Source organism: Colobus angolensis, unplaced genomic scaffold (genome assembly GCF_000951035.1).
Source record: "Colobus angolensis palliatus isolate OR3802 unplaced genomic scaffold, Cang.pa_1.0 Scaffold254, whole genome shotgun sequence".
Lineage (NCBI taxonomy): Eukaryota > Metazoa > Chordata > Mammalia > Primates > Cercopithecidae > Colobus > Colobus angolensis.
This window is the reverse complement of record NW_012115755.1, coordinates 1,307,931-1,322,284: the sequence shown is the minus strand read 5'-3', so window position 1 is coordinate 1,322,284 and position 14,354 is coordinate 1,307,931. Positions and strand designations below refer to the sequence as shown.

The window sequence follows — 14,354 nt, the reverse complement described above, 5'->3', positions numbered from 1 at the left end:
AGGCATGGTGTCATGCACCTGTAGTCTCACCTACTGAAGGGGCTGAGATGGGAGAAGCGCTTGAGACCAGGAGTTCGAGGCTGCAGTAAGCTATGATTGATGTGCCGATGTGCCACTGTACTCCAGCCTGGGTGATTCAGTGAAGCCTTATCTCTTAAAAAAAAAAATACTGGACAGCTCAAATAATCTCCAGGATAGCTAGAAAATCCACATTGATGACCACACAGCCTGAAATGATGCCCCAAATCCCACTACCAGGCAGACCCATGAAGAATCCCAACACCATGGCTGGGCATGGACAGTGCAGCTTGTCCTGTTGGTGTTGGACACTCCCACAGTGAGTGTCACTGCTGCCAATGATCCTTGGCAGGAGCTGCCACCACCACTTTTCCACACCAGAACACACCCCCGCCTCCTTCCCTGCTGCTTCCTGGGACTAGCTTCAGGTCCTAAGTCTGGAGCTGCACCTGTCAGTCACGTGTCCTGGTTGCAAGGAAGACTGAGAAAGCAATTATTTGGCATGGTCATCTCTCAGAGGGGAAGGTGGGTTCTGCCTCAGAAGGTGGGGGACCCCTTTAAACATGGGAAGGGGGAATTCTGATGCTGACAGACCAAAAATAATTACAGGTATCCTCTATGCTAGTTCTTTTTTTTTTTTTTTTGTTATGGAGTCTTGCTCTGTCGCCCAGGCTGGAGTGCGGTGGCACGATCTCGTCTCATTGCAAGCTCTGCCTCCTGGGTTCACGCCATTCTCCTGCCTCAGCCTCCCGAGTAGCTGGGACTACAGGCACCCGCCACCATGCCGGGCTAATTTTTTTGTATCTTTAGAGTAGAGATGGGGTTTCACCGTGTAGGCCAGGATGGTCTCGATCTCCTGACCTCGTGATCCGCCCGTCTCGGCCTCCCAAAGTGCTGGGATTACAGGCTTGAGCCACCGCGCCCGGCCCCAGCCGCTAGTTCTTAAAATAATACAAGTAAAATACTATCCAAGGGAAAATAATCAAACAGCACAAGGAAGGAAGGCAATGGAATGTGAAACTTCCTTCCCGGAACCCTCTCAGTCCCATTTCCTAGGTGCAACGCCCTTTAACAGTTTTTTCAGAAATTATTACAGATGTGTGGCCAGGTGAGGTGGCTCATGCCTATAATCCCAGCACTTTGGGAGGCCTAGGAGGGCAGATCACTTGAGGTCAGTAGTTCGAGACCAGCCTGGCCAATATGGTGAAAACTTGTCTCTACTAAAAATACAAAAATTAGCCAGGTGTGGTAGCACATGCCTGTAATCCCAGCTACTTGGGAGGCTGAGGCAGGAGAATTGCTTGAACCCTAGAGGTGGAGGTTGCAGTGACCCAAGATTGCACCACTGCACTCTAGTCTGGGTGACAGAGGGAGACTCTATCTCAAAAAAAGAAAAAGAAAAAAGAATTGTATATCTAGCCATAAATATGTGTATGTTTATATATAAAGTGTCTGTGTATAATGTATATAGTATGTGATAAGTATGTATATGCTAGTATATAATATATATTTGACACATAGAAAATTATAAATACTTATACATAAAATATAATTCCCTTTGTATCAAAATTGGCTCATTCCACACATTGCAGTTTGGCACCTTGCTTCTCCCACTTAACACCGCATCTTGGCACACTCCCATGTCAGCACACATGGGTCTAGCTCATCTTTCCCAACCATAGTGTGGCACTGCACTGGGTGGACATGCCACAGTTAGCTAGCCAGTCCTGTACAAGTGATCATTTAGATCATTTTCAGTTTTTCGCTACAAAAAAGCATGCTACAGTGAATCCTTGCACAGATATCTTTGTGTGCATGTATGACTAGAGTCACACGGGATCAATTCCTGGAAGGGGAGCTGTTGGCTCCAAAGGCGCATGCATTTATGCTTTTGGTAAACACTGCCAAATTGTCTTCCAAAATGTCTGCGCCAATTTGCAGTTCTACCAGCGGCCTGTGAACGTTTTTTGTTTGGTTGGTTCGTTGGGTTTTTTCTTTTTTTTTTTTTTTTTTTTTTTTTTTTTTTTTTTTTGCAGTCTGGCTGCTGGTGGCCCCCTTACCTAATTACCTGTCACTTACACACCCTGCATTCCTGGCCACAGTGCCTTTGCTCATGCTGTACCCATAGCCAAAAATTCTCTTTCTCCCTAGTCTGCTAGATGAAGTGTTCCCCTTCCTACCAGGCCACAGTTCAGATGTCACCTCTTTTTATGTCCTTTCCTGACTCCCCTAAGCTGTCAGAGTCCCTTTCCTCTGGGATACTACAGCTTCTTGGGCATAATTCTATCATAGCACCAACTGAGGGCCTACTGTGTGCCTGGCATTCTGTGATCATTTTGACAGTCCCCACCATAAGCACACAAAAATGTGGTTTTTTTCACCTCCCTCCATCCTGGCTCTACAGCTGCGCTGTCTTTTGTCAGCACAGTACTGCTTTGGGGCCTTTGCATTTGCACTTTCTATGGATCTTGTCCTCACCCATGGTGCCTCTCTGGAGTCTCTACAATTCACCTGCTGGTGGAGGCTTTCCCTGACCACCCTGTCTCAAGCACCCCTCCTCTAGTCCCCATGTTACATCACTGTTACCTTCACAACTTACAAGCTGTAATGACTTTGTTGCTTTCGATGTTTATCCGTTTATTTTCTGTCCTGTCTTCCTCCGCTGAGCACACGAACACACACACACGTACAAACACCCCCATGGTAAGCTTCCCCAGATCAGGAACCTTGTTTTCCTTTTCCACTGCCTCCAGCCTTGAACCTGCACCACTTGTCTAAGCGCTCAGTAAACATTCGTTGAATTAACCATTCCTGTTTTACAGAGGAGGAAACTGTCATTCAGAAAGGAGAGCCAAGTAGCTCAAGGTCCCATGGTTAATAAAAAGCACAGCTGAGATTCGAGTCCAGCAGAACTCCAAATCCAATCGCGTGATTTCTTCCCCACTCTTCGCACGCCGCATTGTCCCCCTCCTCGGCCTCCCAACAGACTACGAGAGTCTCACGGCCGGGGCCCCCAGGGGCGCGTCCCGGGCCCGCCCCGGGAGGCTCATCGGCTACGCGCAGTCACCCTCCCCGCCCCCTGTCAGTCAGGCCGAGGGGGCGGCGCGGCCGCCAGCGGGGTGCTGAGCTCAGAGCTGCCGCAGCGCCAGAGCCGGAGCCGGAGCGCGCGAGCTCGTAGGGCGGGAGGATCTAGCGGTGGCTGGCGACGCACCCGAGACCCGGGCACTGCTGCGCTCCTGCTCAGGACCCGATACCCAGGCGGCTGACCCCGGCCCTATCCCCGCTCCGGCCCCTAGTCCACCCCGGCCCGGCCTAGCGGAGCCCCCGCGTCCGCCCGCCGCAGCCACCGCTCCATCCCCAGCCCCGGCCCCGCATCCAGGTGAGGCGGCCGCGCGCCAGGGATGGGGAACGGGATGAGGGTGGAGAGGGGACTGAGGCGGCAGCAGGGAGCTGGGGAAGGGGATGGAAAATGGAGGGGGGTCCGGGGGATGCACGTCAGTGTGCACCCGGGAGTATGTGAGTATGCTCCGGTGTTTGCAGCTGCCCGGGAGGCTGTGGGGACGTGTGTCCGCGCCTGTGTGGGTCGGGGTGTTCGCGCGCGTTGGAGCGTCTGCGTGTCCTGTGTGTGCACGTGAGCTTGTCCATGGTGTATGTTTGTGTGCATGACCGTGTGACTCTGCCGTGCGTGTACAGGCGGGTCCTGGATCTTCGCGCCGAACCAGCACTCCGGTTCCACGGGGCTGCAGGTTGCAGGGCCCGGATAACAGAGGCGGTGGCCCCTCCCGCATCCCCGGGTTTCAAGGACGCTAGGACTCTCCGCGGCCCTGAGGCTTCGCACTGGGGAGTGGGGTGGGATGGGGGAAAGCGGGAGGGGGCTCAGGGTCCAGAAGGGCGCTGCGGTCTCGGGAGGAGGAGGGGACCCACGTCCCTCGGAAGGGTGCGGGGCTAGAGCACCGGTGCCCGTGTATCGCCCTCCCCAGGTCGCCAGGATGGACGTGTTCATGAAGGGCCTGTCCATGGCCAAGGAGGGCGTTGTGGCAGCCGCGGAGAAAACCAAGCAGGGGGTCACCGAGGCGGCGGAAAAGACCAAGGAGGGCGTCCTCTACGTCGGTGGGCAAGGGGCGGGGTTTCTGGGGCTGCAGAGCTGGGGATCCCCCAAGAGTGTAGAGCTGGGCCCGGGTCCCGGGAAGGGGGGTTCTGGGCAGGAGAATATGAGTCAGCAGATGGGGCGGGGTCAGCAGGGGTCACGGGGGACATAGCCAGCCCATAGAAGCCTGGGTCTGTATCCGGAAATGGGGACACGGGGCCGGCTGATGAGGGGGAGCTCCAGCTGAAAGGCCAGGGACCAGTGCAGTGATGAAAACAGAGAACCTCCTTTTTCTTATCCTTATTATCATTATTACTAGTTATCTGGTGTTGAACACTTGCTGTATGCCAAGTACTGGGTAAAATGTCATAACATCCATTTCCTCATTTAATGCTCCAGCCCATTCTACAGATAAGGGAAACTGGGCTTCCCAGAGGTCTAAGTACCTTGCCCAAGGTCACCCAGCTGGTAAATGCTGAAACTGGGGTTTGAACCGAGCTTTATAGAGTCGGAAGCCCCATCCCTCCCCTTGTGGCGCCTCCCTCCAGCACCTCCAAGGCCAAGTTGAGTTGCGTTCCAGGTCCGCCTGCATCACCACTCCTGTGGTCTTACCATTGCCATCTCTCCTCCCCTTCCGCTTTCCTTGCAACCACCCGCTGGTATCAGGAGAAAGGCCAGGGTTGGATAACTTGCCCAGGGTCATAGCATATTTGGATTGTGGCCATTTGAAAAATATTTTGTGTCCACTTATTATGTGCCAGGCCTCCTGCGAATGCTGGGGTTTCACAATGAACAGGAAAGAAGGGTTCCTGCTCTCCTGATTGTGATACAGAGCATTTCAGTAGTGCGAGTTGACATCCAGTGGCTCCCCGAAGAGAATGCCTCATCCCTGAGTAGTAAGAGGGGGCAGGGCTGCAGAAAAGCCAGGTGTAAAGGCCCTGGGGTGAGCTGGGGGCAAGGCAGGAAGCAGTGGTAGGAGGTGAGGTCAGAGTGATGGGCAGGAGACAGTTCACGAGGGCCCTTTGCAGGCCAGGGCAAAACGTTGTTATCATGGCCATGAGAGATTGTAAGCAAGGGACTGCCATGATGTGATTAGTTTAGAAAGGTCACTTGGGCCTCTGGGGACAGAACAACTGCAGAGAGGTCTGATGGGAGATGGTAAAGCCACAGGATGAGGGTGGCAGGGACGAGGGCGGTGGCAATGGAGACCGAGAGAAGGCTAAATTGCATGTCTGCTTGATACCAGCTCTGGCCTCTCTCCTGCCTGCTCCCCAAGGTCTTTCATTCCTGCTGGCCTCTGGCTCCCTGACATTGTCTCTCTGATAATAGACTCAGCCCCTCCAAGCCATACTGCTCTTCCCCTTAGATTGGCACTTCCTGTTCCTCCCTCTGCCTGGGAGCCCCTGATGGACCCCAGTTCCTACAAGTTAAAGCCTTGGCTCCCTGTACCCTGGCATTCAGTGCCCTTCACGGTCCTGCCTCAGTTTACATTTCCCACCACATCCATGGCTCCTGGCACATGGACTGTCCTGAAAGCACATTGCTCTGCCTTGTCTAAGTGGGTCCCTGGGCCTGGGATACCCTCTGCAATTTCCTTTCTGATGTCCATCTGCTCCCCATTTCTCAAGGCCCAGGCAGTGTCCCTTCCCTCCTCACACAGTCCTTGGAGGCTGGAAGACCTCCCCTCAGTTCCTTGAGGTCCAAGAACTGAATCTGTTCTTCTCTTACCCACTTCACACAGTGAGAGATTGGTCCAGGGCCTGGCACAGAGTAGGTGGAAACTGATGTTTTGTGGGAGGAGTGAAAGGGGAGCATGCAGCCTGCCCCTCCTGTTTCTGGGTGCTGGTTGGCCGTCGCCCTGAGAACCCTGTCTTCCCATGCCAGCCTCTCACCCCAACCGCCTGCCAGGCTCAGCCTGCCTAGACACCCAGTTCTGGCTCCATCACTGTTTTCTGTGTTGCCACATTGTCAGACGAGATACTCCCCGCCCCCTTTCTGGCTCTCATCCTCCAGCCCAGGTCAGGCCCTCTGGCCTTCCTAGCAGCCCCCAGCCATTTTGATGTGACCAAGTTGCTACCCTCCTAGTAAGTCCCAGCCAATGCCATGGGTACCAGTCACAATCTGCACATCACCTTTAGACCCACCCTGAGCCTGACACCCCTACTTTGGCCAGAAGAAGGGGTTTGCACCCTTGTTAGGAGAAGAGAATCTTTAAAGGAAATGGAATGGGGCAGTGGGCTGTGGGCAGTGGTGCATTGGGCACGAGGGGAACCTTTCAAAATATATAGCTTTGTCGCCTCCCAGCTTCACCCCTACTCCCACCCCCCACCTGCCTCCCATCCTGGGCTACATGCTGTTAGAGTGGTTGGTAGCTGAAGTTTTAGGGTCAGAAAGGCCGGAACTTGAATGTCAGTTCAGCCACTTCCTAGTGGCGGAACCCACACTGAGCTTCCATCTGTGAAACGGGGACAATAACAGCACCCGCCTCCCAGGGCTGGGGAAAAGTGAAGTGCAACGGGGCAGGCAGAGGACCTTACACAGCACTGGCCCTCAGCCAACATCCACTAGAGGGGTGGAGTATCGCATCAGGCAAGAGAGAACTGCAACTCCTGCAGACAGAGGTGTGGGGGCCCAGTGCAGTGATAAGAGGGGGGTTAACATGGGGGTGCAGGTTGTAGGATGTGGGGACCCAAGGAGGCAGTGACGGATGCCCACTTTGTCATCACCATGCTGTGCTGGAGTTTCTGTTCCCTCAGCACAGAGCCCTTAAATGTGCCGCTTTTTCTCCCGGCAGGAAGCAAGACCCGAGAAGGTGTGGTACAAGGTGTGGCTTCAGGTACCAGCCCAGCCCTGGCACCAGCCCCTTCTCTCACTTAGGCCGGTGATCTGGCCGGGAAAGAGGGCAGGGGCGGGGGAGACCCCCAAGGCTTCTGCGGGAATGCACTGTGGGAAGGGCAGGTCCCGGGATACAAGGTGGGGCATCGATGGTTCCCCCTTGCTCCCAAACCCCTTCCTCAACCCCTCCCTGCTCCAGTGGCTGAAAAAACCAAGGAACAGGCCTCACATCTGGGAGGAGCTGTGTTCTCTGGGGCAGGGAACATCGCAGCAGCCACAGGCCTGGTGAAGAGGGAGGAATTCCCCACTGATCTGAAGGTAAGCGATCCTCCTGACCCACACATGCACACACACACACACACACACACACACCAGGCACACAAATAAACCTGTCACCATCCCCACCCCCACAATCCTGCCACCAGCATGGAACACAAGCTACTTTGCCTCCCATCCTGCAGTACCTTGCTAGACTCAGCTCAGAATGCATCTGAATAAAGGCGTGCATGGGTGTGATGTGTGATGCTCTCAGTGATGGGGACCCCCAGACCTGGCTGTCTGGGTGTATCCTGCTTGCCAGAGTGACCCAGATGACTACTGGCCACGTCTGCATGTGTCAATGATTGTTCATTCATTTCTTTTCATTCAACAAATATCCATGCCAGAGAGGAATTGTTGTAGAGGCTGCCGCAGTGAATAGGTTCCTGCGTTCCTGCAGCTGACATTGTAGTGGGAGAAGATAGTAAAACGCAAGCCAGCAGGCAGGCTGCTTTCCGCGGGGATAAGTGCTACAGAGAAAAGACAGAGAGGGCGATGGGACAGACAGGCAAGGGGTGAGAGGGCTGTTTTAGCTGGGAAGGCTTCTCTGAGGAGGAACCATTTGAGCTGACACCCAAGGAATAAAAGAGGCAGCCTTGAGATGTGTGGCAAGCAAATTTCAGGCCATAGGAACAGCAAGTACCAAGGCCCTGAGGCAGGTTGGAGCAGGTGGGAGCTGTGCTGGGGTGGATGTGATCTGTGTAGTTGTGTTTCCTGGGGGCCACTTATGTGTGCACGGAGACAGATCCCCCTACTAGGACCCCCTGATAAAAGGGGATTAAGAGTTGTGAGCTCTGAACCCACCGACCCCTAACCTCAGCTGGATTTGAATCCTAACTCCACTACTTCCCGGCTGCGTGACCCTGGGCAGGTCCCACCATGTCTCTAAACCTGATAGTTCGCTTGTAAAATGTGAGTGAACACAATAGGACTCTTATGCAGATTAGAGATAATATAGATTAGAGATTCTCAAAGCTTGAGTGTGTATCAATCACCAAGAGGCTGGGTTAAAATACAGATCATTGGCCCCATCCTTACAATTTCTGATTTAGTAGGTCTGAGGTGGGGCTGGAGGATCACATTTCTAACAAGTACCCAGGTGATGTTACTGGTGATGTAACAGGTGATGTTGATGCTGCAATTCCAGGGAGCATATTATGAGAACTATGGATATAAAGAGCTGGGTTTGCATAATGTGAGTGCCCCGCAAGAGATTGTGGCCACGTGATCACGCAAGCAGTCTGTGTTTGCCTGCAGGGGATCCTGTGAGCACAGGTGTGCCTGGAAGTGGACCCCATGACATGTGTGTGCAGGCATTAGCTGTGGACGCTCTGTGCCTGTCCATGGACATGTGCAGACCCTGCCTCCATGGGGATGGGGGCTCCTTCTGCAGCGTTTGCTTTGGGTGACCAGTGTGCGTTCAGCGTGAGTGCAACCACCAGGCTGTGGGAGACCCCATGCTGCCCTCCACTCCTGCCGTTTTGCATAGGTGGTTCCTTCCACTGTTGGAAGTCAGGGTCTTGACTCAGAAGTTCTAGTTCAAGCCCTGTCTCTTATTTTTATTTATTTATTTGTTTTTGAGATGGAATTTTGCTCTTGTTGCCCAGGCTGGAGTGCAATGGCACGACCTCCGCCTCCTGGATTCTAGAGATTCTCCTGCCTCAGCTTCCCAAGTTGCTGGGATTACGGGCACCCGCTACCCGTAATTAGCCCGGCTAATTTTTTGTGTTTTTAGTAGAGACGGAGTTTCACCATGTTGGCCAGGCTGGTCTCGAACTCCTGGCCTCAGGTGATCCACCTGCCTTGGCCTCCCAAAGTGCTGGGATTACAAGCATGAGCCACTGCACCTGGCCATGACTTCCCATTTCTTATAATCATGTTACCAATAATCACTCCCATTCATTGATCTCTTTCATGAACAGGCACTGTCCTAGATGTTTTACATCAACTAACTCATTGACTCTTCACAATGTACCTATATGGCACCATAACCAGCCCATCTTACAGATAAAGAGACTGAGGTTTAGAGAAGTGAAGTCACTTGCCCAAGACCCCAGTTCCTGCCTGCCTCCCTCATAAGGTGGTCAGGAGGATAAGCTCAGGCCATGTCACTGGAGTTGCTTGGTGATGGCACAGGGCCAGACCTAGTGCTGTGAGCTGGGGTGCAAAAGAGAGGCAGATTCAGCCTCTCTGTCAGCCCCAAGGCTGTTTGTGATGTGGGTGGTTGAACAGAATCATTTCTGTCTGGTCACCTTTCTCCTACTGGTGCTTGTTGATGCCTCAAGGCTACCCTCCCAAGGGAGCCCAAGATCGCAGAGTTATAAACCAGACAACAGCCCCTTGGGCCACCAGCAGCATGGGGGGACTCATGCACACCCTGGGTCTGCATTTCTGAGACTCTCTGCTTCAAGCTTGCTTTCCATCCATCATCATGGAATCCTCACCAGCCTCGTTTCCCATGCAAGGCTGCTGAGATTAGAAGCAAAATCACTTGCCTGATGCCAGGTAGCTACCAAGTGGCCAGGCTGGGGTTGTTTGTTTGTTTTCTGAGATGGGGTCCTGCTATGTTGCCCAGGCTAATCTTGAACTCCTGGGCTCAAGCAATCCTCCTGCCTCAGCCCTCCAAGTATCTGGGATTACAGGCTATGGGATTTTTTTTAAGTGAACTTTTTATTGAAGTACAATGTACATGCGGAAAACTGGCAGCTCCATGAAATGTTCACAAGGGGAACTCTCCTTGTAACCAGCAGCCAGCTCGAGACAGAACATTATCCCCCAGGACCCCACCTTGTGACCCCTTCCAGTTCCTATCCCCAGGGTCAGGACTAGGGGGAGACAAAAGAGGTATCTGGGGCACTCACTCATGGAGTCTCACTTGCACGGCCAGGAGAGGGAGGCCAGGCCTCCCTGACGTCTGCACTCCAGGAGCCTCACCCACCTCCCATTAGTCCTGGCCCTGCCTATCCCCCTCCAAGGGGAACTGCTTTCTGACTTTTTTTTAGATGGAGTCTCACTCTGTTGCCCAGGCTGGAGTGCACTGGCACAATCTCAGCTCACTGAAACCTCTACCTCCTGGGTTCAAGCGATGCTCCTGCCTCAGCCTCCTGAGTAACTGAGACTACGGGCGTGCACCACCACGCCTGGCTAATTTTTGTATTTTCAGTAGAGACGGGGTTTCACCATGTTGGCCAGGCTAGTCTCAAACTCCTGACCTCATGTGATCTGCCCACCTCAGCCTCCCAAAATGCTGGGAGTGGTATAACAGGCATGAGCCACTGTTCCTGGCCTTGCTTCCTGGCTTCTATCAGCACAAAATTAGGTGGGTGTTTCTTGACTTACTGTAAATGTTATCATGAGGCTGGGTGCAGTGGCTTATGCCTGTAATCCCAGCACTTTGGGAGGCCGAGGTGGGAAGGTCACCTGAGGTCACGAGTTTGAGAACAGCCTGGCCAACATGGCGAAACCCCATCTCTACTAAAAATACAAAAATTAGCCAGACACGGTGGCACATGCCTGTAATCCCAGCAACTTGGGAGGCTGAGGCAGGAGAATCACTTGAACCCAGGAGGCGGAGGTTGCGGTGAGCAGAGATCGCACCACTGCACACCAGCCTGGGCCGCAGAGCAAGACTCTGTCTCAAAAACAAACAAACAAAAAAATGTTATCATGAAGTCCATGCTCTTCTATTCTGTATCTGGCTTCCTCCATTCATCAGGAAGTTTGTGAGACTCAGCCCTGCTCTTGTATGCATTGTTGCTCTTCATTCTTGTTGTGTAGTATTCCATTGTGTCATTAGCTCACAAGGCACACATCCGTTCTTCTCATGTTGGACATTTGGGTTGTTTCCAAACAATGTGCTCAAGCTGGCTTTTTTGAGATGGATTCTCACTCTGTTACCTAGGCTGGAGTGTGCGATCTTGGCTCACTACAACCTCCGCCTCCCGGGTTCAAGCTATTCTCCTGCCTCAGCTTCCCAAGTAGCTGGGACTACAGGCATGCGCCACAGTGCCCAGCTATCAAGCTGGCATTTTAAACACTACATTCCATCCCTGGGTTCTGGTCATAGCTGGGTGACTTGGGGGCAAAATAACGTTTCCCCACCTCCTAGGCCTTGGCATACCCATCTGTGCAGTGGGGAAATGAGCCAGGTCAGGAGCTGGAAACTCACGTGCCCACAGGGCCCACCTAGACAGGTAATGTGAAGGAGCTGACGCTGCCTGGATGGGACTGGGACACCCAGGGTGCAGATATGGTCAGGGCAGGCTTTCCTCGACACCATTGCTCCTGGATCCCAGGTGTGTGCCAGCCCACAAGAGGCCCTGCACAGGTTGTACATGGATCCCAGGCTATCGCGTGTGCTTGTGTGTGCAGCCAGCTCAGTCCCGTGTTTGTTCACATACATGTGGTCGCCTGCAGGTGTCTGGCCATGTGTCTGGCAGCCTACCCACATGCATGCCCGCTGGTCTGCGCCTGTCTGGGCAGCAGACGCAGTGGGGAGGGGAGAGTCTTAGCTCACACATCCAAGCAACACCAGGAGCTGTGGCTTCCAGCTTATCTTAAAATAGCAACAGCTGAAGAAATGAGGCCACACAGGGCCTGGGGGAGGGATGAGTGGAAGGTAGCGGGGAATGGCTCAGAGCCCCTGCCCAGCCCTGTCGCTGAGCCTCCAGCTCCCTTCAGCCCAGGGGAACCCCCAGGGTTATCTCTGGGGTCCCGATGCCCAGCACAGAGTCTGACACAAAGGATGAGGCATAAGCTGGTGACTGAGTATCCAAATGATGGAAGTGCAGAGGCCGCCATGCATGGGGGGAGCACTGTGGAGAGCCAGCTCCCACTCCACACTGTCACTTCAACTGTGATTCAGGGGAATTTCCCCCTTCACCTCCCTCCCACTTCCAAGGCATTCCAAATAAACAACTGAATTAGAAATTATCCTTGCTCTGCCAACCCACCCTAGCTTTCCCCACTCCAACCAGCCCAAAGCTTACCAGTGTGGGAATTTGGGGGGCATCCTGGCTGTCCTCACCAGCCCTGCCCTTCTCTGCCCACAGCCAGAGGAAGTGGCCCAGGAAGCTGCTGAGGAACCGCTGATTGAGCCCCTGATGGAGCCAGAAGGGGAGAGTTATGAGGATCCACCCCAGGTGAGGGGGCAGCAGGGCTGGGTGGGACTTTGGGAATCCAGGATGATTGCTGCCGTCCCTAGCTGGGGTGGGACATCCCTGGCATGAGATGGTTGGGCCAGGGAGTTTGACACCCTTCTTCTAGAACCCAGGCCCCAGGAGGTGGGAGCAGGGAGGAGAGGGCAGATAGGGTCTAGCGCTGGGCCCCAGGAACCCCTGCCCAGGAATTCTCTGCTGTTCCCAACTTCCAGGCTCCTCCCCTGCCCAGGAAAAGGGGAAGGTACTATTCCTCCTTGAGGGAGAGGGTTATTGGGCCAGGGCTTGGCCATTTGGTCTCCAACTCCTCCTCCCTTTTGCTCTTCTCTACTTCACCCCCATCCCTGTGATGCAGGAGGAATATCAGGAGTATGAGCCAGAGGCGTAGGGGCCCAGGACAGCCCCCACCAGCAGCACAATTCTGTCCCTGTCCCTGCCCCGCCCCCTAGAGCCAGGGCTGTCCTTTGACTCCTTCTCCCCAGTCACGAGATCTTCCTTCCGCTCTGAGGCAACCTCCTCCGAGCCTGTGTTAGTGTCTGTCCATCTGTCTGTCCTACCCGCCCACGTCCAACCCTGGGGCGTGGACAGGGCCCGGGCTGCGGCCGCGGCTGGGAGCCTCGCCCCTCCAGTGTTGCCTCCTCCCGTCCAGCGTCTGCGCGGATGTAGCATGTTCTATGTGTTTTTAAACGAAGATCCGAAGCGACGGCTCCTCCCCAATCCCCGACAGTGGCTCTCCAAGGGGACCCCGGGCAGCCTCAGAGCACCCCGCCCCACTCCCATTAACCCCGAGAACATTTTTTTTTAACCAAAACCAGGAGCCAGGCTGTGCCATGTCCCCCCTCCCACCGCCCCCAGCCGGCCCGGTCCGAACGCGGGCGTCGTGTGTTGTGATTGTGGCATGGAGAGTCCCCATCCCCCCGTGTGAGCGTGTCCCGGGCGGGTGGGCCCGGCCGCCCCCCGCGAGTCCATGAATAAAGCTAATCTGTCTGTAGCCGGCGCCGCACGGGCAGGGCTGGGCTGGGCGCCGGGTAGGGGCGGCACATGGCGGCGGGTGTTCCAGGTCCCAGTCTGCCCCTCTGCGCTCTTCGGGGTCTGGCACACACAGCCGAGGTACAAGACTGGCCACCTCTGGCTTCGTGTCTCCATCTCCTACTCTGTCCCCCGGATGGCAGGTCGGGGAGGGTGCCCCCGGGGCTGGGACACGCAGTTGGCTGGGAGGCGGGAAGGTGGCCTCGGGCGCCGCCTGCTAGTCCCTAAAGTGCCAGCTGGGAGTGCAGGATCTAGGGAAGCCCCATGCCGCCGCAGTGTTGGGGCGGAAGGGCTCACATCTGGCCGCACAGGCAGCGCAGGCGCACCGATACCCACTCACGTGCGGACCCCGCGTGCCTGTCCATGGGTCCAAGTGCGCGAACCCGAGCGTGCGCACTCTGGCCGCGCAAGCGTGCAAACACGCGTGCACGCACGCTGGCCAACACGTGCAGACCAGTGCGCTCCCATTCGAGCGCTGAAAGACCTCTCCCACTCCAGAACGTGGACACGCACAAAGCCCCGCGCATACCTGCCCAGCGCAGAAAAACCTGTCTAAGGGGAGGGGAAATGAGCAACTGCCCCTGGCCTCCAGTGCTCCACCCTCCCACCCCGACGAAGGCGCCGGAATGTTTGAGGCCGAAAGTTTGAGGTGGGCGAGGGCCTGCAAAGGTCTGGGATGCCGCCTGGGAGCCTTGAGCAGATCAGGATCTGCACTAGGGGGCCCCCAACACCGCCTTAGAGCGAGACAGATGGAGGCGGAGATACTGCTGGCTCCGCGCAGAGGCACCGCCCCCCCATGCGCTGCCTTTATTGGCACAGGCACTCCCTGCGCGAGGCCCCGCCCCTGCCCTCTCGCCGCAGAGGCCTTGTCTCAGCGCTTGCACCGAGGCCCCGCCCCGTCCCGCAGAGGC

The 14,354-nt window shown here is 55.1% G+C and overlaps 1 protein-coding gene across 4 annotated transcripts; it reads left to right on the top strand.

The window, feature by feature from the left end:
- Positions 1-3,122: 3,122 nt before the first annotated feature.
- Positions 3,123-13,405, top strand: SNCB (synuclein, beta). 4 transcript variants are annotated; one of them, XM_011946840.1, is made up of 7 exons: positions 3,128-3,397; positions 3,712-3,867; positions 3,999-4,128; positions 6,900-6,941; positions 7,140-7,258; positions 12,310-12,399; positions 12,770-13,405. In XM_011946840.1, exons 3-7 carry the CDS (start codon positions 4,008-4,010, stop codon positions 12,800-12,802), a joined length of 405 nt encoding a protein of 134 aa, XP_011802230.1. In that variant the 5' UTR covers positions 3,128-3,397; positions 3,712-3,867; positions 3,999-4,007; the 3' UTR covers positions 12,803-13,405. The 4 variants fall into 4 exon arrangements, with proteins under 4 accessions (XP_011802229.1, XP_011802230.1, XP_011802231.1 ...); XM_011946839.1 differs by lacking the exon at positions 3,712-3,867 and having other exon boundaries at positions 3,123-3,397; XM_011946841.1 differs by lacking the exon at positions 6,900-6,941.
- Positions 13,406-14,354: the final 949 nt, after the last annotated feature.

Coding starts and splice junctions, on each gene's coding strand:
- SNCB (XM_011946839.1), top strand. CDS start 4,008: ATGGACGTGTTCATGAAGGGCCTGTCCATGGCCAAGGAGGGCGTTGTG. Junction 4,129..6,899: donor GGAGGGCGTCCTCTACGTCG/GTGGGCAAGGGG, acceptor TTCTCCCGGCAG/GAAGCAAGACCCGAGAAGGT. Junction 7,259..12,309: donor AATTCCCCACTGATCTGAAG/GTAAGCGATCCT, acceptor CTCTGCCCACAG/CCAGAGGAAGTGGCCCAGGA.